The following is a 25,163-nucleotide window of genomic DNA, read 5'->3' on the forward strand; positions in this document are numbered from 1 at the left end:
AAGATTATTATAATTATTTGACCTTACCTTGAGAGCCCTCGATTTTTTTTTTTTAAAATATATATGTAAATAATGCGACACTTTTTTTATATTTTTTTTAACATATATAAAATAATCACTTTTAGTATTAGTAGTTTATTATTATAAAATAGTATATAAAAGGTAAAAATAATGAAGTAGTAACAAAATAAAATGTCATGTCTGGACCATTACTTCTTTCTCATTTCATTTATGTACTCTCCTAATTAAATAAAAGTTTCATTTTTTTTAATCCAAATATTTGAATTTAACGGATAAACCACAATAATCATATATATATATATATATATATTTGTTCTTTCTCTTAATTTACCCAACAAAATTTGTAAAATATTTGTTTAATTTATCGTCCCCATAAAACGGAGAAGTAATAGCTTAAGAATTTAATCAAAGACAACTTAGATGCACCGAAGACTAAAACCTTTAGTTACTTGTCACCACATTTTAAGTGGATTTTGAAGCACCATACACATTTGTCTTTGTTGAAATATGTTACAAGCCCATATGATGCATTGAGAGTTTCAAAGCCAGTGTCAATCATCACATATTAACCAAACAGAAGATGGGTGTGAATAAGAGGAGCTTCTCTTCTGTTTCATTTTCTCACTCTTATTTTGGTACTTGTTCATTTTCATGGGTTGCATCTAGCTTTCATCGGAGTGCAGCAGAAATTCGGTCATCTTCAACTTCGGTGTAATGGCCTCGAAAATAAAAATGAAATGTATGTATTAAAAAGTTTTAAGTGCGGAAGCGAAATAAAAATTTTGATTAATATCCCTTACACAATAATCGAAACGTATTAAACGTATAAAAGAATAAACCAACTAAAGTAAATACTAGTAATGAATGTTATAAATAAATCTATGAAGTCCTTAGTTATCTACTCGCCGTCTTCCTGTGGGACGGGCTTGGGAATCAAGTCATCCTGATCTGAAATAGTTAAGTAAGGAATGAGCTACACTAGCCCAGTAAAGACATCACACTATCTCACTACCACAGGAGCAAAGGTTAGTAGAAAACAAAAACGACCAATGGAGCATAATTTATAACAAACTCATTTATCAATAATAAAAATTTTTACTGTCTACTTACCTCAGTGAGATTCATGAAGACAATTTATGAAATACAATAACATCATAAGCATCATAAAATCATGCAGACTCTGTAATATAACACATATCATACTCTCATTTTTCAATCATCAGACAATAATTTTCCTCTTTTATCAGCCTACTAGTATCCATGGGGATCCATAGGAGGTCCCCGCTACACGTGAACCATTCACATTGATAACTTGATTCCAGGGCCGTCCCCATACCCCGTCCAGTATGGGCGCCAAAAAAACATAAACCTCAATACCCCATCCAGTATGAGGGTGAAACGGGTCGTCCCCATACCCCGTCCGGTATGGGCGCCAAAACACATAAAGTCTCCACACCCCGCCCGATATGAGAGACCACGTTCCCGGTAGGATTCCCTACGGACCCGGTCCGTCCACCATCTCCTAGGATATCTAGTTGGGCTATCGATATTATCCATTTATCAATTCATATACCTTTTTCTATTTTTCTTGATCTCAATTATCCAATCAAACATAAACACGTAAACCAGTAATGAACACCAAACTAGACAACAACAGGTTCACAATAATTCAAACTATAACAAACAAAATCGTGATTCATGCATACGAAACCATAGAATAAATACATCAAATACCATACTGCATTTAAAACTGTAAAATAGATCAAACAACAACTGACCGAAAAATACATCAGATTCGGATTCCATTAGTAACCTTAATTAATTATACACATGTATTAATTCATGAAATGTCGTTTTATTATCTATTGAGCTTTAATACCATGATAGGAAATAGGGTAGAAATCATTACTTGTTTTAGAGTCTGAAATTGGGTTCTCACTGCGCCTACGGGCTGTCCCTAAATTTCCTGAATTTTTTTTTCGGGAACTGAAATACACTTTCGGTACCTACATATGTCCCGAAAAAACTCAAAATCAGACCTAGAGCCTACTCGACCATTCTTGGAAACTCCGGCACGTCGGCTCCGCCGTGCTCCGACGACGGCACCGCCGCCCGCGATGGCGATCCGCCTCAGGTTGGCCATTTTCGGCCAAACTCGCATTGATTCTTGCGATAAAGCACCCCTAGGGCTCTCGGTGGGCCAAAAAATCACGAAAAATCGAAACTTACCGTGGCAGAGCTCTCGGGTGCGGCAGCTTCTCCGGCGCGAGTCGCGATTTGATGTTTTGCTCCAGTCAACCTATAGAGAAAAGGACAGTGATCACAGTGGTGTAAAAATTACATCAAACGGAAACCGGGAAGGGCCTCATCGGAGGTAAAAATCGAGAAAAGCCGCGACGGTGCCGTTGGACTTCGGCGATGTTTTCCGACCGATTGGCTGGTGGTTTAGCTCCGATTTGGCCACAGGTGGATTCAGCATCGAAAAACGAGCTCAAGGGAGAAATGTTACCTCTTTTGGCGGTCGAAAAATCCTCCGGTGCGACGGTGGGTGGCGACGGTCGGCTCCTCCGGTGACTGGGTCGTCTTCTCCAGCGAGGGTACTGGCGGCTAGGATTTGGGGTTGTGTGTGGGTGAGGTTATTTATAACATTTCCCTTTTAATCTCAGCCGTCCATCACGATTTAATCAGGGCCGTCCGATCGCGATTAAAATAAGAATAAATCTGGACCGTCCATCGCGATGTGATCTGGGCCATCCGCACGTGTGAGATCTGGACCGTCCGTGCGCGATTCAATCTGGGCCGTCCGATCGCGCGCACGCGGATCGCTCATGTGGCCCCGTCCCGCATGGCTTCCCGCGTCAGCGTTCCTGCCACGCGGCGTGTCCTGGCTGGCTGGGGCTGCTGACGTGGCGTATCTTTTCTAAATTGCGTTTTGACTTCCGATTTTCGATTGTTTTTTCAAAAACACCTACAGAATCTAAATTTTCACTCATTTTTCCCAAAATCATTTTCAATTAATTCTCAAAAATAATTTTACCCAATTTTATCATTATTATTATTTTTATTTTTATTAAATTAAATTAAATTAAATTAAATATATAATTATTACAAAATAAATTAACTATTAAAATAAAATAAAATCCAAAAAAAATTCCAATACAAAAAATAAAAATAGTTTTGAGGTGTTACATTCGGCGACTCCAACTCTGACGCTGGCGGCTACTCCTGTGTCTTAGGAGTCTTCTTTCGAACTCCCGAAGGGCGTTTGCACTTTCATAAACCTTTAGGAAGGTTGTACGATGGAAGGTTGATTAATGATTTTCTTTGTGAGCCCCAATAGTCATTTACAATCATTCGTGGACTCTGTTATTATTAGATCCTAATTTAAAATTATATATCTAACAAATATATTTATATAACCATACATAATATTTTCCAGACCATATTTTCATATATGTAATATTTGGGTTGAAATTGGCCCGGAATTCATCTTAAAAAAAAAAAATAATATATATAAATATAATTTTTATACTTATAAAATTTTATTTAATACAAAAATTAAGAAAAAATAGGTGGAGCATGAAATTAAAAATAATTTTAAAAAGAATTAGTGAAAATTTAGGGGGAATGATATTTTTAAAAGAAAAATAAAAAACTGTGGGTCAAAACGCGATTTAAAAAAAAATGTATCACATAGGACTGTCCAGTCAGCAATTCTGACGAATCGGAGCGAGCCACGTGGTAAGGCACGCTGACTCGGTGCCACGCGGGAAGCCACATTGACAATCCGTGTATTCGCAATCGGACAGTCCGAATTTATTTCCGCGCGCGTGTACGGTCCGATCGCGTTGCTTGCTATAGCTGCTGCCAAGAGATAGATTCTCCATCACCTTGACATTAACAACGTCTTCCTTCATAGAGACCTTCAAGAAGAAGTATATATGCTGCCTCCACCAGGTTTTAATGCTGCCACAGATCAAGTTTGCAAGCTGGAAAAGAGTCTTTATGGTTTAAAACAGGCTAGTAGACAATGGAATTTCAAGCTTACTGAAGCCTTGAAAGGAAAGGGATTTGTGCAAGCTCATGCCGACTCATCTTTGTTCATTAAAGATTTTGGTTCCACCTTTATTGCTTTAGTGATATATGTTGATGATGTAATTGTTGCCAGCAACTGTCTATTTTAGGTTCAAGATATAAAGATTTTCCTCCATAAAACTTTTGGCATCAAGGACCTTGGAGAATTGAAGTTTTTTCTTGGATTTGAAGTGGCACATTCAGACAAAGGTATCAACATATGTCAAAGAAAGTATTCGTTGGACCTTCTATCTGAAACTGGGTTTTTAGGAAGCAAACCAGCAGCTACTCCCATGGTTTCTTCCATTAAATTGAGCAAGAGTGATGGTTCTCCAGCTGTTGACAACACCACTTATAGACAACTAATTGGAAAACTCTTATATCTCACCCACACTTGGCCGGATATCACCTTCGCTGTGCAACAACTTTCGCAGTTCCTAGAAGCACCGACACAGAATCATATGCAAGCTGCATACCGGGTGCTACGGTATTTGAAGAATGCTCTAGGTCAGGGGCTGCTTTATCCTGGACAAAATTCTTTGCAACTCAAAGGCTTTAGTGATTCAGATTGGGGGACACGTGTAGAATCTCGCAAATCCATAATTGGTTGTTGTATTTTCTTGGGTCAATCATTGGTTTCTTGGAAGACAAAAAAGCAGCAAACAGTTTCACAATCATCTTCCAGAAGCTGAATATCGTGCTCTTGCCGCAGTTACTTGTGAGATACAATGACTGCTTTATTTACTTCATGATTTGCAGGTTGAATCTTCAGGTACAGCTTTGGTCTACTGTGATAATTCCTCTGCTATCAAAATAGCTGAAAATCCTGTCTTCCACGAACGGACTAAACACATCGAGATCGATTGTCACGTGGTTCGTCAGAAAATCCGAGATGGGTTCCTTCGGCTGCTGCCCATTTCTTCTTCTCCTCAAGCTGCAGATTGCTTCACCAAACCTTTTGCCTCCTCTTTATTCAAAAATGCGATACTCAAACTGGGTATTGACAATATGTATAGTCCAGCTTGAGGAGTGGGTGAAAGAATATGATACGAGGTCGTTTTATAAATAAAATGGCAAAATTGTAATTAGATAGAAAATGATGTTCTTTTTGTACGTAGCAGAATTAGTATAAATACCTGTTTTCTGGATATGTAAAAGAAGATAGCGAAACTCATTTTGTTTACTCAGTTTTCTAGAATCTTCAAACAAGAATATGTCTCTTCTGCAAATTTTGTGTTTTAGTTCAGATTATTGGATGTCTTCTTGCTTAATCATTGTTGTATGTTGCAGAGTTCAACAATATACCAAGCTAATATGTATAACATGTATATATATATGTATATGCAATGTTCTGAGGTTATATGGATTAATCTGTATGCAGGTGAATACTTAAACAACAGTTATTTAACACCATATCTGGAATCTCTTGGCCCAAACTTTAGAAATGGAGCCAACTTTGCCATAGGTGGTTCAGCTACTTTTCCCCAACACAAACCTTTTAGTCTCAATGTTCAAGTCGCCCAGTTCCTTCGATTTTGTGTTCGCTCTCGTCTTCTAGTATCCAAAGATGTATATTTATGATATAATCAATAATCTGAGAACAAAATTATTATATTTAAAAATATCCATATGTATGTATACTGGTTAAAAGGATTTGGTTGGCGAAGAGGATTTTGCCAATGCTCTTCACATCATCGATATTGGCCAGAATGATTTATCTGCTTCTTTCACTTACCTTAAATACCCAGAAATCATTCAAAAAATTCCTCTCTTCATCAATGAAATCAAATTAACTATTCAGGTATACATACACACACATACTAGTTTCCATTTATGTTGTTTCTTTAAATAATGCTCAATATTATGTTGTAGAGTATACACGAACGTAGAGGAGTAAATTTATGGAGGAGTAAACAACAAATTTATAAAATATTATTTGAACATTTTTAAATAGTATAGAAATTAATTATATATTTAATCCAATAAAATAAGTGGAGTTTAATGAAATTAATCTTACAAGTTTTGAGGATCATTAATGGCTTGTGGTTACTAAAGATGTGCAAATAATTACAATGTAAAGCCTAAGTTGTTCACTTATTAGGCTTTCTTATGTTCTCTTGACTTTTGTATCTCTTAGATTGCCGATGTTATTTTAACTTTCAATCTCGTCACATTCGAAATCCATCCTCCATCGTTGTTACTGTCAATCATCCACCCGTAGATTTCTAATTGAAAGCGTCATTGTCTGTGGTCACATCTTTAAAAACCATTGCACAACTTAATATTCTAATGAAACACATTGAACAACCATTAACGTCCATGCAGAACCATATAATAAGGGTCTGTCCTAGAAACTAAAATTCTCATATTTCAATCTCGCAACTTAAGAAACTTATCATTCACCATCATTCTGATCATCCACCTGTGGGTTTCTAACCTGACAGCGTCACTGTTGGTAGTCACATCTTATTTACAACACATCATGCAGCTTATCTTCCGAGAAAACATATCGCACAACCTATCTTTTAGGTAAACACATTGTGCAACCCAACAATGTTGATAGTCTCAAAGATGAAGTTTATCAGCCTCGACCAAGGATGGTATTCACATAAGACACTTTGTTGATATGTGGATGTGAGAGAATAGATTTTGAACATAAAATCAGAGAGTAAAGAAACTCATAAAATTGAAGCAGAAGCAGAGTTGCTTCTTTTTTTATTGATTTATGGATATATACCTCTCCTAGCACTTTTATAAATAAAACAGAATATTAAGGTTACATTTCAATTAATCTCAAACAGAAACTACCTACCAGCTCATCTAACTAATTTTAAAAATAGTTAACTCAGCATAACAATTCTATATTCCCCCCTCAAGTTGGAGCTCGATGAAGATCAATCAAGCCCAACTTGGCAGTGAATTGATGGAACAAAGAAGCAGCTAATGACTTTGTGAACAGGTCTGCAACTTGCTGCTTTGAAGGAATATGTTGTGGATTAATGAAGCCCTCTTTTCTCGAACTAGATGGTAATTAATTTCAACATAGTTTTTTCCATAAAATGTATAATTAGTAGTAATATGTAAAGCTGTCTGGTTATCACACCATAGAGAAATAAGAGTTTGAATCTTTACACCAAAATCCTGCAATAAAGTTGTGATTCCCTGCAATTCACATATAGTTGCTGTCAAACAGTGATACTCTGTTTTTGCTAAAGATCTAAAAGTAGTAGTTTGTTTTTTTATCTTATAAAAATCAAGTGAATCATCATAAAATAAATGCAAAACCCTGCTAGAAAACGTCTGCTATCAGTTCAAGAGGTCCAATCTGCATCAAAGAAAACTTCTAAAAAGGCTTGATTATTGGATGAGTAAAACACTCTTTTGAGGGACATCCTTTTAGATATAGTGCAACATCCTAATGTTGTTGCCAAGGAGCATTAGCAAATTGACTAAGTTGTTGTACTGCATAAGAAATGTCAGGCTAGGTAAAGCCTAAATAGAGCAATCTGCCTACAAGACGCCTATAAGAATTTGGTTCTGAAAAAAATAAGTTGTCATCATCTTGAGAAAATTTAATTCCTTTAGGCAATGGAGTGACAGTAGATTTTGCACCTAGAAGTCCAGTATTCATTATAATATTCAATGTATACTTTCTCTGGTTAATGTACATACCAACGAGCTATCAACATAAAAATATATAGCATACCCTAAGTCCTTGATAGTGAATTTTTGATGTAGAAATACTTTGACAGTGATAATTTCATGTTCTTGAGTTGCAACAACTAATACATCATCAACATAAACTAGTAACATTAAAAATGAGTTACTGGTAGTTCTTGTAAATAGATAAACATCATTTACTGATTGCTTAAAGCTATATTATTGTAACTGTGAAGTCGACTCATAATTCCATTGCCTAGAAGCCTTTTTGAATCCATACAAGGACCTTTTAAGTTTGTATACCTGTCAGGCTTGGCTTTAGTGTATCCATTAGGAGGTACCGTATATAAGTCCTCGTCTATGAAGCTATGCAAAAAAACATTATTGAAATCTAATTGATGTAAAGACCAAAAATGAGTAGCAACTATAGGCAAAAATATTCTTACTATCACTATTTTTGCAACAGGTGAAAAACTGTTTATGTAATCAATTTCAGCCAACTTATTATATTTGTTAGCCACCAACCTGACTTATATCGATCAACACTTCTATCTGGCTTCAATTTCGCTTTGTACACCTATTTAGAACCAATTAGTCTTTTATGAACAAGTAATTTTGTTAATTCCCAAAAATCATTTTCTTCCAATGCTAATAACTTTTGATTCAAAGCTTCAATCCATTCTGCACTGTTCTTCACTTAATTTAAGTAAAGGTTCTTTTACAATGAAACATTAGCCAAAAGTCAACATATGTAGATGAGAATCAAGTATTAGTAGTACATAGAAAAGTATTAAGAGTATAAGGTATAGGTAACATTGCAGAAAAAGAAGACCGAACCTATTTAGCAGAAGGAAAAGAAGCAGAATGTGTAACATTAGACACAATCATTCAACCAAACTGGTTTTGACCTTATTCGAATATAATGTCTAACATAGACAAATTCAGTAGGTAAAAAAGATATAGGAGATGATTTGTGTAATGGAGATGGAACATGAGGTACTGATTGATGACTACTAAATTGAGCATTATCTTGAAAATTAATCTCATGATCCAAGATAAGAGGAATAGATGGTAAAGGAACAGAAACAATGGAAGAAGGCATAGAACTAAAAGGAAACTCTATTTCATAAAAAACATTTCTAGAGATAAAGATTTGTTTGGCATGTAAATCATAAAGTTTGTATGTTTTATGTCCAATTGAGTATCCAATGAAGACACATTTAAAAGATTTGGCTTCAAATTTATCTTTATGTGGACGTGTGTTAGTGGCACAACACAAACATCCAAAACATTTTAAAGTGTGTGTAATTTGGGACATGACCAAAAAGTAATTCATAGAGTGATTTCCAGTGTAAAATTTGACTTGGTAATATATTAATAAGATAAGTAGCAGTAAGTATTGAATCACCTTAAAAATGTCTTGGTAAAGATGAATGAAATATGAGAGCTCTAGCTACTTGAAGTAAATGTCTATGTGTTTTTTCCACAACTCTATTTTGTTGTAGGGTATAAACATAATTTTTCTGATGCAATATTTTATTATGATAAAATAAAGTTTGACAATTTTGACTAAGAAATTCTAAACCATTATCAGTTCTGATTTGTTGAACCAAAATGTTAAATTGTGTTTTTACAATTTTAAAAAAATTATCTAAAATTCCACCAATTTGTGATTTATGATGCATGAGATAAGTCCAAGTAACTCTTGTATAGCCATTCACAATTGTCAAGAAGTAATGAATACCAATAGTTGAAGATTGTTTATAAGGTCTCCAAATATCTGAAACAAGGTGGAATAACATAACAAAATGAATAATATTATGAGTAAAAGGTAATCGATTTTGTTTAGAAAATGAACAAGTGTTATAGATTTTATTATCAGAAAATTGAGCGAATATAAAAGGTAGTTGTTGAAGTACAATAGAAGATGAATGACCTAATTTGTGATGCCAAAGAGAAAAGGAATTCACTGAGGTATTATTTTTATAACAAGCCTCAGTATTTACATTAGCAAAAATGGAAAAAATAACATTTTGTACTTCATGTACGGGTGGCATAGTGTAGGTCTTAATAGTGTCTGAATAAAATTCTTTGTGATCTAAAATGTATAACTTTGCAACCGCTTTTCCAACTGCTAATACTTTTTTAGTCTTCAGGTTCTGCAATATGTAAAAGTTAGAATAGAAAGCAAATTTGATTAAGGCTAAAACAGATAATTTGTTTACATACAAAAGGTTAAATTTAAAGATAGGAATATGAAGAATGTCTGTTAAAACAAGATTAGGATTCAGTTGTACATCACTTATGTGATGAACAAACTTAACAGAAGCATTAGGTAAACATACTTGTGTAGGTTTAATAATTTGTGCGGGTGAATGAATCAGTGTAATATCTACACATATTACTAAATGCCCCTGTGTCTATTATCCTAGTACTTGTTTCTAAACAATCAAATAAATTTAGTGCATATAAAACAATAGAACCTGCAAAATCCTTGAAATGATCAAAGTTGACATTGTCAGCCTGGATTTTTTTGTTCTTTATGAACTTACTGAACCCCTCTTAGATCAAGTTACTCAACTTTGCTCCGCAATTATCGTTCACTGGATTCTGCAACTTCTCATCATCTAATGGAGTATCAACTGCATTTGTATAATGTTTCCCAATTATTTGTGATTTCTATTCTTTCATCTCCTTATGCCAATCAGGACAACCGTGTAGCTTGAAACAAGATTCTCTCAAATGTCCATCTTGATTACAGTAGCTACAATGCATGTCTGTCTTTTTTCTAAATGAACCTTGTCCTCCTCTTCCACCTCTATTGTTTTAACTGGAATGTTGTTGTCCAAAAGAAGCACATTTTCCAGCAACTTGATTTCTTGCTAACATTGCACTGTGTTCAGTACTTTCAGTAAACATATTGTGTACATCTCTTTGTCATTCTACCCTCAAGATCATAGAATAGGCCTTGTTTACTGTTAGCAAAGGATCCATTACCAAGATCTGATTCCTCACCTGATCAAAGGAATGATTGAGTCCCATGAGAAATTGAATTAGTCTAGTAGATGCAGTCATATCAACAACTGCCTTAGAAGCACCACAAGAACAGTATTGGCAAGTATATTGAGGAGTAAATATCAAATAATTAAGTTCATCCCACAATTTCTTTAACTTTGTATAGTACTTAACTACAGACAAATTACCTTGATTGATAAATACAATTTTCCTTTGTAATTGATATAGTAAATCCCCGTTACATTCACCAAATCTCTCCTCTAATTCCATCCACAACTCTCTAGTATAATTTGTATAAAAAAAAGATTCAACTATCTCTTTAGAAATACAGTTCAATATCTAGGAAGTCATCATATAATCTACTCGATCCCACTTCTTATCAAATTCAACTTATTCAATTTCTAACCTAGGACATTTTTCATTTATAAACCTTAATTTCATCTTTGCACCCAATGCAATCTTTATAGCAAACGACTAGGACAAGTAATAATTACCTATCAGTGGAGTAGTGACCAAGATCATTCCTGGATGATCAGAACTCTGTAATTTCAAATGATCTTCATCTTCAATGCTTCTGCGATCAATTCCTGTTTCAACATATCGATCCTTTATTTCTCTCTCAGTTTTCATCCTTCAATAAGTAAGAACAACAATCAAGAATATAGTAGATCTAACAAGAAAATTCTTTAGAAAAAACAACAATGATGGATCAAATGGTTCTGATATCATGAACATAATATCATAGAGTAAAAAAACACAAAAAATTAAAACAGAAAAATAGTTACTTCTTTATTTATTGATTCGTGGAGATATAGCTCTCCTATCACCTTTATATACAAAGTAGAATATTAAAATTACCTTTCAGTTCATCTAAAATAGAAACTATATGTCAACTCATTTAATTAATTTTAACAATAGTTGACTCAGCATAATAATTCTACAGATTTTCAGGCGTAGTTTCAAATATTACACTACAACTTGAAAGAAAAAGAAAAAGAAAAAGAAAAAAAGAGAAGGATAACGAAGTGCCAAGTTTTCTATATTGCATAAACAGTTTTTAAATTTATAATATATATTAAAATATACACATGTATTTAATAATATAATTGGATCATATTAGAGTGAGGTCTGCAATTAGTTTTTCTATAGTAGAATTTTGGTATTTGATTAGTCTCCTCCTTGTTTTGGGACCCGGCATGTGGGAGTTAAGGTCTACCCTTATGACTATTGGATTAGTGTTTTCTATGTGATTTTTCCTCTTTTCCTGAGAGTATAAAGATAATGCTCTTAAGAAGTACAAGGGGTGCCACCTGTGTATAAAAATATTACATATCTCTCAAATAGAAAATATTAAGAACATAAAACAAAATCAGCTCAGCCCTATAATCAAGTTGTGAAAAGCTCTATCATTTCTCTCTAGATAATCCAAAGTATTGCAACCATTGGTAAATGACAAGAACTTTCTCCTAGACTTCCCACGCAAGATTCCATTCCAAGCATACAATTCTGCCTTAATAGTATGAGAACGAGAGCTAAATCTTTATAGCCTTCTAGTTTCAAGCATACCATTCCAAGCCAGTTTGTCGTTGGGTGACGATGCCTCATTTACAAGCTGCTCAACACCTCCTAAGATGCTTGAAGTCTGACCCAGGCTAAGGTATTTTTTCTCTAGAAGACCTTTTCTAATGCAGACTGGATTATTTGTCCAGATTCCAGATGTTTTACCATTGGCTTCAATTTCTTTTTTTTTTTTTTTTTTTTTAGAAATTCCTTGATCTCTTAGAATTCTTAAAAGTAGATTGTTGTGTCTCATTCATCTGCTGATGCTGAGTACCGCACACTTTTTGCTACAAGTAAAATTCTTTGGCTGAAGCAATTACTTGTTGATTTTAGTTTTGCTTCCATTGCTCTAGCTCTTCTTTTGTAACAATCAGACTGCAATACACATTGTTATAAATCCTACATTTCATAAATGCACCAAGCATACTGAAACAGACCGCTGTTTTGTTCGTGATCATCTTGCTGCTAGCTTTATTAAGTTGCTGCATATTAGCTCTTAGCACCAATTAGATTACTTATCCACTAAACCTGTTGCCTCTCCCGTATTTTTCTAGTTATCATCCAAGATTGTTTATACACGATCTTTATAGCTCATTTTGTGGGGGAGTACTAGGATTAGTTTGGTTAACTCAATTTGGTTAAATCAATACAGCAGAGCTGGAGATACATAAAAATCTGTAATCACTATTAATTCATTCAGTGGAATCTTTTACATTTTATTTTTTTTTGTTCCTCTGTCGTAATACTCACATCAGTTGAAATTAGAAGAATATTGTCATTAAAAAAATGTTCTCATCTCCCTAAATGATGAACTTCTTACAGTAAGAAACAAATAGTTCATTTCTTCCTTTTGCTCAATCTGGACCAACTTAGTTATTAGATGTACTGACTTTCGTTGCTAAAAATTTCCCCAATTCGCTTACCTATTTATTAGGCATTCAACTCTGTATATATGTATACTTTTGTGTTATCACATGTCAGTCACGTATATAATTAAGTCAAAAACTTCTATCCTGATAAAAATTATGTTTAAAATATTGTTCTCATAAATTTCAGTCTTTGAATTAAAGTAAATTTAAATTTCACTAAAAAAAAAACCATTCACTTCAAATATAATCTTTCAAAAAAAGAAAGTCTAGAGATATCATTCGTAAGAATCATTTGAATACAGCTCGAGCAATAGACAGGAATGCTGGACCATTAGAGACAATATTAGGCCAACATATACACACCCACACGCCCGAGCACTCTACTCTGCTGAGGCCTAGGGCTCGTCTCTTTAATAAAAAAACTCAATGAACCCGACATAAAAGCTACTTCAATTATTTGCCATAATCAAGTCAAGGCTCTTCAAATATTTAACTAGGACAGAACTCAACAATCCAATTCCAAAAAAAAAAATTGGAAATTACAACACCTCCAGTGTTATAAACACATAAAAGTATTTGAGAATTAGAACATTTAAATAAGAAAAGGATTGGCTTACTACTTCCTTCTTTTGAGTGGTCCTGTCTTGTATCCACACTTGCAAGGTTTGCCCCAAGGTGTCACTGAAAATCTTCCCCAATGTCCACCACTTTTACTCTTCCCCTCACCTCCACCATGTGGATGATCAACTGGATTCATTGCCACTCCTCGAACAACTGGCCTTCGACCCAACCATCGGCTCTGCCCAGCTTTCCTAAGCTTCCGAGCTCCATGGCTTGGGTTTGAAACTGTACCAACTGTAGCACGACAACGAGTGTCGATCAACTTTTCAGTACCTGAAGGCAGTCTTACTAAACAGTACCTAGATTTGGGCTCCTTAAGGATCTTAGCACTAGTTCCTGCAGATCGCACAAGCTTGCCACCTTGGCCCGGGTTCACCTCGATATTGTGGATAATTGTGCCAATACGCATGGAAGAAAGTGGCATGCAACTACCGATTTGTGAATTGATATCAAGATGAAGCATCTGTCTCCTCATTTCCTCGCGCAGTAATTGAGTTTGCATATCAACCACATCTGCAGAATGTGAAAATAGTTATGCGCCATTTGGTTGCTGATGATACATGGAAAATGGGTCAAACAAGAATGAATAGAAACAGTAAATTCTGGGTTAAAAAGAAAATGTATCATCCTAAGCAAACCTCAAATAAATGTCAGATAATTAAGAGGGTATTTTTAGAAGGATGATTTGTGATCTTGCACAGCTTTTGAGCTCACAGGGTTTTGATGAAATCACCTGCAAGCCTTCGATTTGTGCAATGGATAGAAATAGCAATTAAAAATATAAACTGAAAAGACTTACTACTTTCATTAATTTTTTACATTTATCCACAACATAAAACACAATATAAGATCTAGAAGTTATTTATTCACTTCTAATCACATTACAAGGTCAATCCTGCCTTTCCTTTTTTCTAGATAAAACAAAAAAAAAGGCTTTCTATTAAGTTATTCGCAAGGAATCAAAGATATGCACCCATGCAGAAAAGAAGGCAATCCTGCTTTTTGTCTGCTTCCCAGTGCACCCCGTATCCATCCAACAAAAAGTTGACCCATAAAGATATGAAAATAAGTCGCAGATAAGTGACCATCTTTGAGAAGGAACAAATACAGCAATGCGAAAAATAGCTATAGCTAAGGAGGAAGAACCTATATTCTTATCAAAAAGCAGTCACTGTCCACTTGGTTCATTTTCTACTTAATTTCTATTCAATTACTAGCCTAAATTTCTTATTAGTATATGCATCATTACAATATCTTGTGTTTTAGTTACCCTTCACTCCCAACTTGTATTCCCAAGTGACAAGAATTTGATTTGCATTTCGACGTGGAAGAAGGAACTCAATTCTTAAGAGATGAGAAGTAGGAAAAGTTCCCATCGGCCATCTCTTGGGAAAACAAAGTGGAGATGACCCTAACTCAATTGTAAAAGACTAAATTATAATTATGCATATTAATAACATTCGAATAAGAATGAGAAATAAGAATTGACTAGTAATTAAATGAGAAACAAACCAAACATAATCTTATTCATACTGATATAGTTCATGTTACAGCAACCAAAAAGAAGAAAATTAATTTAGCTAAATCTAACGAATTAAGGACTGAAAGCATCAGCTTACAAATCTAATGAAATCAACTTGGCAACTTTAAAATATATGACTAGTTAAATCCAAATTAAAAAGAAAATAATAAAGAAATCAACAAACCAACTAAAAACTTTGAAATCTCTTTCCTCAATTTTCTAAGTAACCATACACAAATTCAAAAGGAAGAAACCCAGGAAACACATCATGACAGACCAATTTCATTATGTAACATCACTCTTGGAAAAATATCACTAGTAAAAAGTACAGACCAAAATCTAAAACATATGAAAATCTGATTCCGTCTTAATTTTCTTCAAGTTTGCTGATAAATCAGACAGTGAGTGAATATAATGATAATAAAATAGTAATAGAAAATTCTTAGGAAAAAGCACACCAAAAACAGTCACCAAAGCTGGTATTTAAGCCAATATTGATTCCCTCCTGAGCCATTTTTGTGTGATCTAAGACTCACACCTTGCAAACTGCAATTAGCACTGTGATACTCCCACCTTCAGCACCCATGTCAAGGGGCTGCTACACTAGACTTTCAATAACAATTCAAGTAAACAATTGAATTACATTTTCATGACAAACACTTTATATTACGACTGGAAACATGATGAGCAGATGAAATAGCAACTGATTTGGATCCTAAGTTAGACATCCAACCACACTTAAATCCTCTAACAAATTGTCATTGTGTTATGAGTTTTCAACAGGATGATTCTGGTATTATAAGAGATTTTCTCATGAGAAACACAGACAGCTTACGTGTTTCAGAAATCAGTTAGGCACTGCCGGATGCTGCCGCAAAAGAATTAAATCAGATCATCAGACAGACTATCAATAAGGTTTTGCTAAATCTTTGTTGTGAATGAAAGGACGCCATGTCAACAAAATAGTCACATAATGGAATCAACAACGAAGAATCTCTCTTTTTTTTGTTAAGAACAACCAAGTGTCTCTAATTCCATGAAAAGGGGAACAATCTCCCTCAAAAAGCTTTTTGTTTCTTTCTTTCCAAATAACCCAAGATATAGACAGGAATAAGATTAGAAAACTTTCTTTCTAGATTTACAAATCCTCAAGTCCACCATGCCCAAAGTTCATCACCAGTGACCTAGAAACAACCCAAGACGGGTTAAGAAAAATTAATGCAGAATCCCACATCTTTCTACCGTCTACACCAGAGAATGAAGAAGTTAGGAGATTCACACACATGGCAACACAAAGGTCGCTGATGAAAATAATATTTTCCTCATTTCCGAAGGTTGTCCATAATGAGGATTCTTCCCCATGTAGCTTCCCCAAACATACAAGGCTCTGCAGGGGGGATGATTGCTCTTCCAAATTTTCTTCCATCGAAATTTATAGGCTGCAGCATTCTAAAAGAGACATTTATTATAAACATAATTGACTGAAACTTCCCTACATGGGGAAGGGACCAAACAAGAAAATCTTCCTCTGAAGGATACATCCTGCACTTAATAAAAGGGCCACTAAAATCGATGAATATCTTCTAATGATCAAGCTTCCTGAAGAAAATGATGTTCCAAACAGTATTTCCATTCAAATTTGTCTCACAACATCGCTATCACTTCCTTATCTTTAGGCAACGAGAAAATGTTTTGGGAATGAACCCTCAGCAGTCTTCTACCACAGCATTTACTCCCCATTTCAGGAAGTAGTTATTAATGTTTAAATAAGTTAGTTTCTTGCATTTTCTTGAACTTCCAGTTGTATGTAGAATAAATCCAGACAGCTGTCATTCTTAAGGGGAAAATTATCCTTAAGAGAGCAGTTCGTTTGCACTCTGTAAGCCTATAAAAGACTGTTCTGATTTGCATATAGAATGTGCAGAAAATTGTCTCTAAAGTTTCTGAAATAGTCTGAGTTAAGGGAGATCTTTGAGTTCTCTCTTAATGCACTCTAGCATTTTATACCATAGGTTTTGGAAGGAAGAAAAAAAAGGAAAAAGTATGGGTATCCTATGTTTGATTCACTCTAGAAGGAGCTATAACTAGATCCAAGGTTTTGGACCATACCACAGTGATCTAGCATCAAGTCGCATTCCATGCAATTAGCAGCTCACCGCCAAAATTCAATCAAGTATTCCGACTTAAAAGATAAATTCTTTTCTTCGTTGATATTTCAAGTATTGTAAGAAGAAAAAAAAACGAGTTCGAGAACTACACTTTCTGATTTCTCGGGAACCAAAAAGCCATGTAAATAAAAAGAACTTCGATAAGACAGATATGAGATTAGCAATTTCTTCAATTAAAATTTATGCCTCTCATTGAGTATCCGATTACAATGTTTTCTCACAAAACGATTGTCCTTCTCTTCTTCCCGGTTTCTCAATATGATAAAAGAGAAACCTTTACCAGAGAACTCTCACTTCAGTTAATTAAACGAAATCCAGATATATAAACTAAAGTTGGATCATCTCTTGGCTCATCTCTTGGCTCATCTCATTACCCTAAAACAACCAGAGAACGATAAGGAAACAAAATGACAACATATTTTTTAATTTCATTATCTTTTCTCATTATTTCTATACAAGAAATAAAAACTTTTAACCCAAGAACTATAAGAAACGTACCAGAGGAGAAATTGCGAATACTTGGACGGAGAACCCTGTTAAACAGATTCGACGAAATGGTACGAGCTCTCCAGAGAGCCATGTGAATGATGCCGTTCGGGATAGATCCCGCTATCAAGCTCACGGTGTAAGACTAGGGTTTTTGAGATGATGGGTTTATGAATTACATTTTGCATCCGCAATTAATCCAAACAAGTTCTTTTTGTTAAAAGTGATGATTCGAGTTTGCAAAAAGATGGAGCCGGAGCATGACAGGCTTGGGTTTGGCCTTCCAAAATCCATCCAAACCCAACCCTCTATTATATATATATATATTTTTTAATTTTTATTATTATATTTATATTTATATTTATATTTATATTTGTATGATATAATATAATTTTTAAAAAAGGGTTTGCCCTTCCAAAATCCATCCTAACCCAACCCTCTATTATATATATTTTTTAATTTTTATTATTATATTTATATTTATATTTGTATTTATATGATATAATATAATTTTTTTAAATTATATAATGTATTAATAAATATAGAGATCTTTATCTTGATAACTATAATTATATTTAAATATTTTATTAATATAAATATAAATATTTTTATACTAATATAACAAAATGACGAATAAAGTTTGAGTCAAATAATCTGTAAACTTGATATAATCTAAAAAAATTTAAAAAGTTCAAATGAGTCTCAAATTCAATGTAGTTTCAAGTTTATTTTTCATAGTAGCGGATCAAGTTCAGGTTCAGGTTTAGTAAAACAATTTCCAAATCCACTCTATTACCATCCTTAGGTTAGTGTTATTACTCCTGGATTTCTAATAAGACCCTATGGAAACATAAAGAATACCTTGTTGTGATAACAATTAACACTCAAATGAGGTAGGAGAATATATAATATGATTGAAATTGTTTATATATTTATATATATTATATGCATATATATACACAACAAGTTAGCATAATCTTCAATAATATAAAACAAAGAGTGCCTGTAAGTGCAAATAGATTATTACTATTAAACAACTAAAAAAGAGCTATTATATCTTGAATCAATTGGTATGTGTAAAAACATTCATCTCATTTTCTCTAAATTAAAATAGTGTAAGTTAAACATCATCCCTTAATATCTCAACTATTACATATAAAAAATTTATATACAAATACACATAAATACTATGAAATCTAAAATTTTTATTAAAATACATACTAGAAGAGAAAGACTGAACATACAGGTTATAACTGTGAAACTGAGAAACTGCAATAGATTATATAGAGAGTATGCATGTAAATTATGTCAAGATTTTACCTTTTTAAGTATTCATATTTATAATCAAAACATTAAAATATATATAATATAAATGAGCAGTTTAAGACAATTTTTACATACAAATTCGAATATGATTAGACTTAAATTAAATTTACAAACAATTTTATTCCATTTGACCTGGCTCGACTTCTTTTAAATCTAGAATTACCATAATAGATTTGTTTGGGTTCATCTATTTACGGATTTTTCATCCTTAATATGAAAATAACATCGGGGAAGTTGCATAGATACATTAACTCTAGTAATTTATGAAGTTATCATTTGGAATGGTGCCGACATATCCTGTAGTTGCCATCAAAACTTTTTCGCCCATAATCTTCATTAAGTTTTGGATGAATTAATTGATTATTACCTTAAAAAATATGGACTACTCTAATTGACGAACTTCTAAATTTCTCTTTTATGTATCATATTTTAAGATAACTCATCTTTAGTTTTTTTATATATATTTTTTCAGAAGTGCAAAAACTTTATGATGGAATTTGAGAAACGGCTCCTATCCACTGAGAAAATAGATATTATGTAACAATTGAAAAAAAAAGGAAAAAAAAAAGAGAAATAAAATAAAAAGAAATAAAATAAAATAAAGAAATAAAGAAACCCTAAGGGGGAGAAGAGAAGGGCGGAAAAGAAAAAAAGAGGCAGAAGAAGAAGGCACGACGAGCAGTCGATTCATGCGATATGGAAAAGCTACAGCCAAAGGAGGAGATTCACATATGATCGTTGCGCAATGGCTGGGAAGAAGGAATCACGATGTAGTGGGAGAGGGAGATCTGCTCCTGATGTGCGATGCAGTGACGGGAAGACATATCTGTATGCAAGAACACAGTTCCACTATTGGCACGCGATGTAACGATGGAGAAGGAAACCAGAAGGTGCTGACTTCGGCAACGGCATGTACGACGGCGCATGAGGATTCCGGTACCTTTTCCAATCAAACGTCAAGTAAGAGTCAGGTTAGTTTTCATTTAAAGATCTCATAATTCTTTCTAAAATGGTTTGCTGATTTAAAATAATTGTTGATATCTAGATATTTATTTTCAAGTGTTATTTTAATAACAATTTCATAAACCAACATATGTATGTTAAATGGAATATGCGTGATTTTATAAATATGTGCAGGTTGATACTAGTGTGACAAATTATATGTATTAATTCGTTGTTGTGTGCGTTTACGTGGTATATATATATGTAAGCAATTAGGCATGTTGTGAATATATTAAACATATATTAATGCCCTCTGTATACATCTCTGTGTGTGTATATATGTATATCAATTTACAAGTATAAAGATGCAAGAAGGGTTGTGTGTGCATTCCTGTACTATGCATATATAGATGTTTGAGGGTATGTGTTTCATATTATTTTATTAAAAGCTACATTTATGCAAATTTAAGGTATGAATATATTTATCTATATATTTGTATGGATATAAGCTATGTGTGAGTTTAATGTACACAGGTACTATGGAATTATGATAATTATAACTGCAATAGTTTACGTGATAGTAATAAATATATATTGTAAGAAAGTATGCCTATGCATAATTAGTATAAGTTTGTGGTTGGATATAGTTGTGCTAATATAAATATGTTTATGTAATATGTGTAGGTATGGGTTGTGGTTGCTTATTGTTTACATCATATGTTATGCATATGCTTAATATGATATGAACCGTATATGTTGGATATACATGTATACATGAGGCTTTCTGCTTAATATACTTTGTGTGTACATATGCGAAATTGGATGTGAATTTTACTTTTAAAAAATAAAATCTCAAGAATTTTGAGTTTCTAAAATTAGGGTATGAAATAGAAATAACCCTTGAAGAGGAACAAACTTACCGGGTATCATGGGAGAGAGTGTATGGACTTGGTATATACGATAAACCCTAATGTGGATGTGTTCTCAGTCGTACAAGGTTGGGAAGTCCATACTGGACGTGGTTGAAAGTTAGTTTAATTTTGCTCATACTGAATATGGTATTGAGACGGTTTATAATTGTGACGTTCATTACCAAACGAAATGTGAGGACGATCGATAAATTATAAAAAGAATATTTTGTATATCTGTGTGTAGCACGGATCCCTATGGGCCCCTAATGATACCGGTAATAGAAATGATAATATGTAATGGAAACAAAAATAATTTTGATACGTATCTAATATGATTGATGGTATTTGTGAATGAAACGAATTTATATGAATATGAATCTAATATGATATAATGATATTTATGAGTGAGAATGATATGTATTGATATTTAAATATGAATATATTTGGAATGGGTAATGAGAAGGATGAGGTTCTTGATTGTTTTCTCATATTACATTTTGCGATAATGATGATGAGTATGATTGTCTTTTAAATTGAATTTCTTTAAATATAAAATCTGTATTTATTTTATCAAATATCTATGATTGTTTGTTTGCGTATCTCTATCTGGACACTGCTCGATTCTTACTGAGTTTGTAAAGTTCACCCCAATTGTAGCGCCCGGAGAAAAGGGGCCGAAAAAAAAAAAAAAAAAAAGAAAAGCCACGTCGGCAGCCACGTCAGCAGGCCCGCTCAGCAATCCCGGCCAACCGGGGCCTGCCACGTGGCAAGACCACGTCACTCCAGAACGGGCCACGTTGGCGATCCGCGTGAGCGCGATCGGACGGCCCAGATCAATCGCGCGATTGGACGGCCCAGATGCAATCGCACGGACGGCCCAGATTCAATCAAAAATGGACGGCCCAGATTAAAACAAAATGGACGGCTGAGATCAAAGGGCAAGGGGTTATAAATAGAACCCCCACACCAGACCACAAACCGCCTGCCGCTCGCCGGAGAAGACGAACCAGAAGCCGGCCGCCGCCACCCGCCGCCGCACCGGAAGAACTTCCGACCGCCGATCGAGGTAAATTTCGTACCCCCAACTCGTTTTTCCACTCTGATTCCTCCTGTGGCCAAATCGGAGCCAAAATCCCGGCCAAACGGCCGGAATACACGGCCGAAGCCCAGCGGCGCCGTCGCGCCCCTTCTCGGTTTTTTCCTCCGACGAGGCCCTTCCCGGCCTCCGTTTGATGCAATTTTTATTTCACCGTGATCACCATTCTTTTCTCTACAAGTTGACCGGAGCCGAATCACCAAAACACGAACCTCGCCGGAGAGCTGCCGCACCCGAGAGCGCCGCCGCCGGTAAGCTCAGTTTTTCCGTGATTTTTTGGCCCCCCGAGGGCCCTAGGGTTGTTTTCTCACAGGGACCGATGCGAGTGTGGCCGAATTCGGCCGGAAACGGTCGAAAACAGCCAACCCGAGGCGACTCGCCGCCGCCAGCGGCGGCGCCGTCGCCGGAGCACGGCGGAGCTGCCGTGCCGGAGTTGCGATTTGGGCCGAAAGGGGCCCTGGGCCTAATTTGGGATTTTTTTGGAACACGTGCAGGTACCAGTAGTGCGTTTCAGTTCCCCGAGGAAAATTCAGGGAAAATTAGGGACAGCCTGCAAGCGCACTGTGAAGTCGTGTTCGGACCCCGAAACGAGTAAGGACCCCTCACCCTATTTCCTATCACGGTATTAAAGTTCAAAATGATAAAACGGTATTTCTTGAATTAACGAATGTGTGAAATTGCTTAAGGTGGCTAATGGAGCCCGGGTCTAGTGTGATTGATGATTTACTGTTATTTGGCCTGTTTTACAGCTTTAAATGCAGTATGAGGTTTGATGTGTTTATTTTATAGTTTCGTGTGCATATATTACGTTTTTATTGGTTATGGGTTGAATGACTGAAAAACTGATACCGTATGTTGTCTGTTTGGCATGAATTACGATTTGCTTGTTTAAAATGTGAATTGATAATGCTTACTGAGGAAGAGGAAAATGAAAGATTGTGTAGACTGATAATTGTATGATGGGGTCAGCCTGACTAGATATCCTGGGAGATGGTGGACGGACCAGGTCCGTAGGGAACCCTACCGGGATTGTGGTCTCACATGCCGGACGGGGTATGGAGATCTTATGGTTTTGGCGCCCATACCGGACGGGGTATGGGGACGGCCCGTTTCACCCTCATACTGGACGGGGTATTGAGGTTTATGGTTTTGGCGCCCATACCGAACGAGGTATGGGGACGGCCCGTTTCACCCTCATACTGGACGGGGTATTGAGGTTTATAGTTTTGGCGCCCATACCGGACGGGGTATGGGGACGGCCCTGGAAACTGATTATGAATGTTAAAAGTTAACGGGTAGCGGGACCCCTATAGACCCCCACGGATACTAGTAGGCTGGTAAATGAGAAAAAGATATGTTGTATAATGATTGAATTACAAGAGTCGTGATAAGTGTTATGTTTCACAGCTTATATTATTCCATGATTATGATAATGTTATTGTTTTTCTTATATTGTTTCATAAATTCCACCGAGGTAAGCGGATGGTAAAGGGTTTTATTACTGATAAACGAGTTTATTGTGAATTATGCTCCATTGGTCTTTTTTTGTGTTTTCTACCCACCTTTACCTCCTTGACGGTGAGATATCGTGATGTTCTTACTGGGCTAGTGTAGCTCACTCCTTATTTAACCATTTCAGATCAGGAAGACATGGTTCCCGAGCCCGTTCCGCAGGAGGACGACGAAAGGAATGCCTAGAGACTCTGTAGTCATACTCATAGCTTTATTTTCGAGTTTCTCTTTTAGTTAGTTTAATCTTTTATATTTTAAGCACGCTTTTGGTTTTTCGTGTAAGGGATGTTAAATGAAATTTTGATCTCGCTTTCGCATTTGATATATTTAAATACTCATTTCATTTTAATATTTCCGGAGTCGTTACAGTATCTCCCTAAACACATCCAACATTTAAAGGAATTAGAATTTGCTCAATTGGTCCAGGGTAATATGACAGTGTCGGAGTATGCCCACAAGTTCCTGGAGCTGGGCCGACATGCCCCGGAGACATTGTTGGATGAGGGCCGAAAGGCCAGGAAATTCCAGTGGGGCCTCCGCCCGGCGATCAGACAGCACTTATTGGTGATGGAGCTCGAGACATATTCGGCAGTCCTGGCAAAGGCACAGATCATAGAAAGGAGCTTCGACACCCGCCCTCAGCTAGCGGGAAGTTCCCGACCCTCAGCCCCGCTCCGCAGGCCAGCGCCTACCATGCCTGTCCAACCCAGTAAGAGGCCCAGGCCTGCCGTTCAGGCCCCTCCTCAGGCTATGGGGGCAGCACGTGGGAAGATCTGCCAGTACTGCGGCAGGGATCATGGGGACCGACCCTGCTACCGCCTCAACGACACCTGTCGCATATGCGGCAGTGCCCAGCACTATGCAAGGGAATGCCCTAGGAACCAGAATCAGAGAAGGCCTCCAATCCAGGGCAGAGTTTACAACCTTACCCAAAAAAATGCCGACGCAGACCCGGACGTGGTACATGGTAAACCCAAGGAAGAAGTTTGTATCCAAGAGATTTCAGTAGTCCGAGACTTTCCAGACGTATTTCTGGATGAACTGCCCGGTCTACCAAGGGACAGGGAGGTCGAGTTCACCATAGACTTACAGCCAGGTACCCAGCCCATCTCAGTAGCTCCTTACCGAATGAGTCGCATCGAGATGGAAGAACTAAGGAAACAGATCACTGAGCTACAAGACAGTGGTTTCATTAGACACAGTGTTTCTCCATGGGGTGCCGGGGTTACTTTTGCAAGGAAGGGAGATGGAACGTTGAGACTGTGCATTGATTACAGAAGGATAAACAAGGTAACAATCAAGAACAAATATCCTCTTCCTCGGATTGATGACCTTTTCGATCAGTTGCAGGGTGCACAGATCTTTTCTAAAATAGATCTA

General features: G+C 35.8%; 1 protein-coding gene across 1 annotated transcript; it reads right to left on the bottom strand.

Moving 5' to 3' along the window:
- Positions 1–13,626: 13,626 nt before the first annotated feature.
- LOC110819897 (Ribosomal protein L2 family) lies at positions 13,627–18,257 on the bottom strand. Its single transcript, XM_022049232.2, has 2 exons — positions 18,009–18,257; positions 13,627–14,333 (listed from the first exon to the last, which is right to left on the bottom strand). The coding sequence occupies exons 1-2, from the start codon at positions 18,088–18,090 to the stop codon at positions 13,816–13,818; spliced, it is 600 nt and encodes a 199-aa protein (XP_021904924.1). The 5' UTR covers positions 18,091–18,257; the 3' UTR covers positions 13,627–13,815.
- Between the last annotated feature and the right edge of the window lie 6,906 nt (positions 18,258–25,163).

This window comes from Carica papaya, chromosome 5, assembly GCF_054855325.1.
Source record: "Carica papaya isolate Zhongbai chromosome 5, ASM5485532v1, whole genome shotgun sequence".
NCBI lineage: Eukaryota > Viridiplantae > Streptophyta > Magnoliopsida > Brassicales > Caricaceae > Carica > Carica papaya.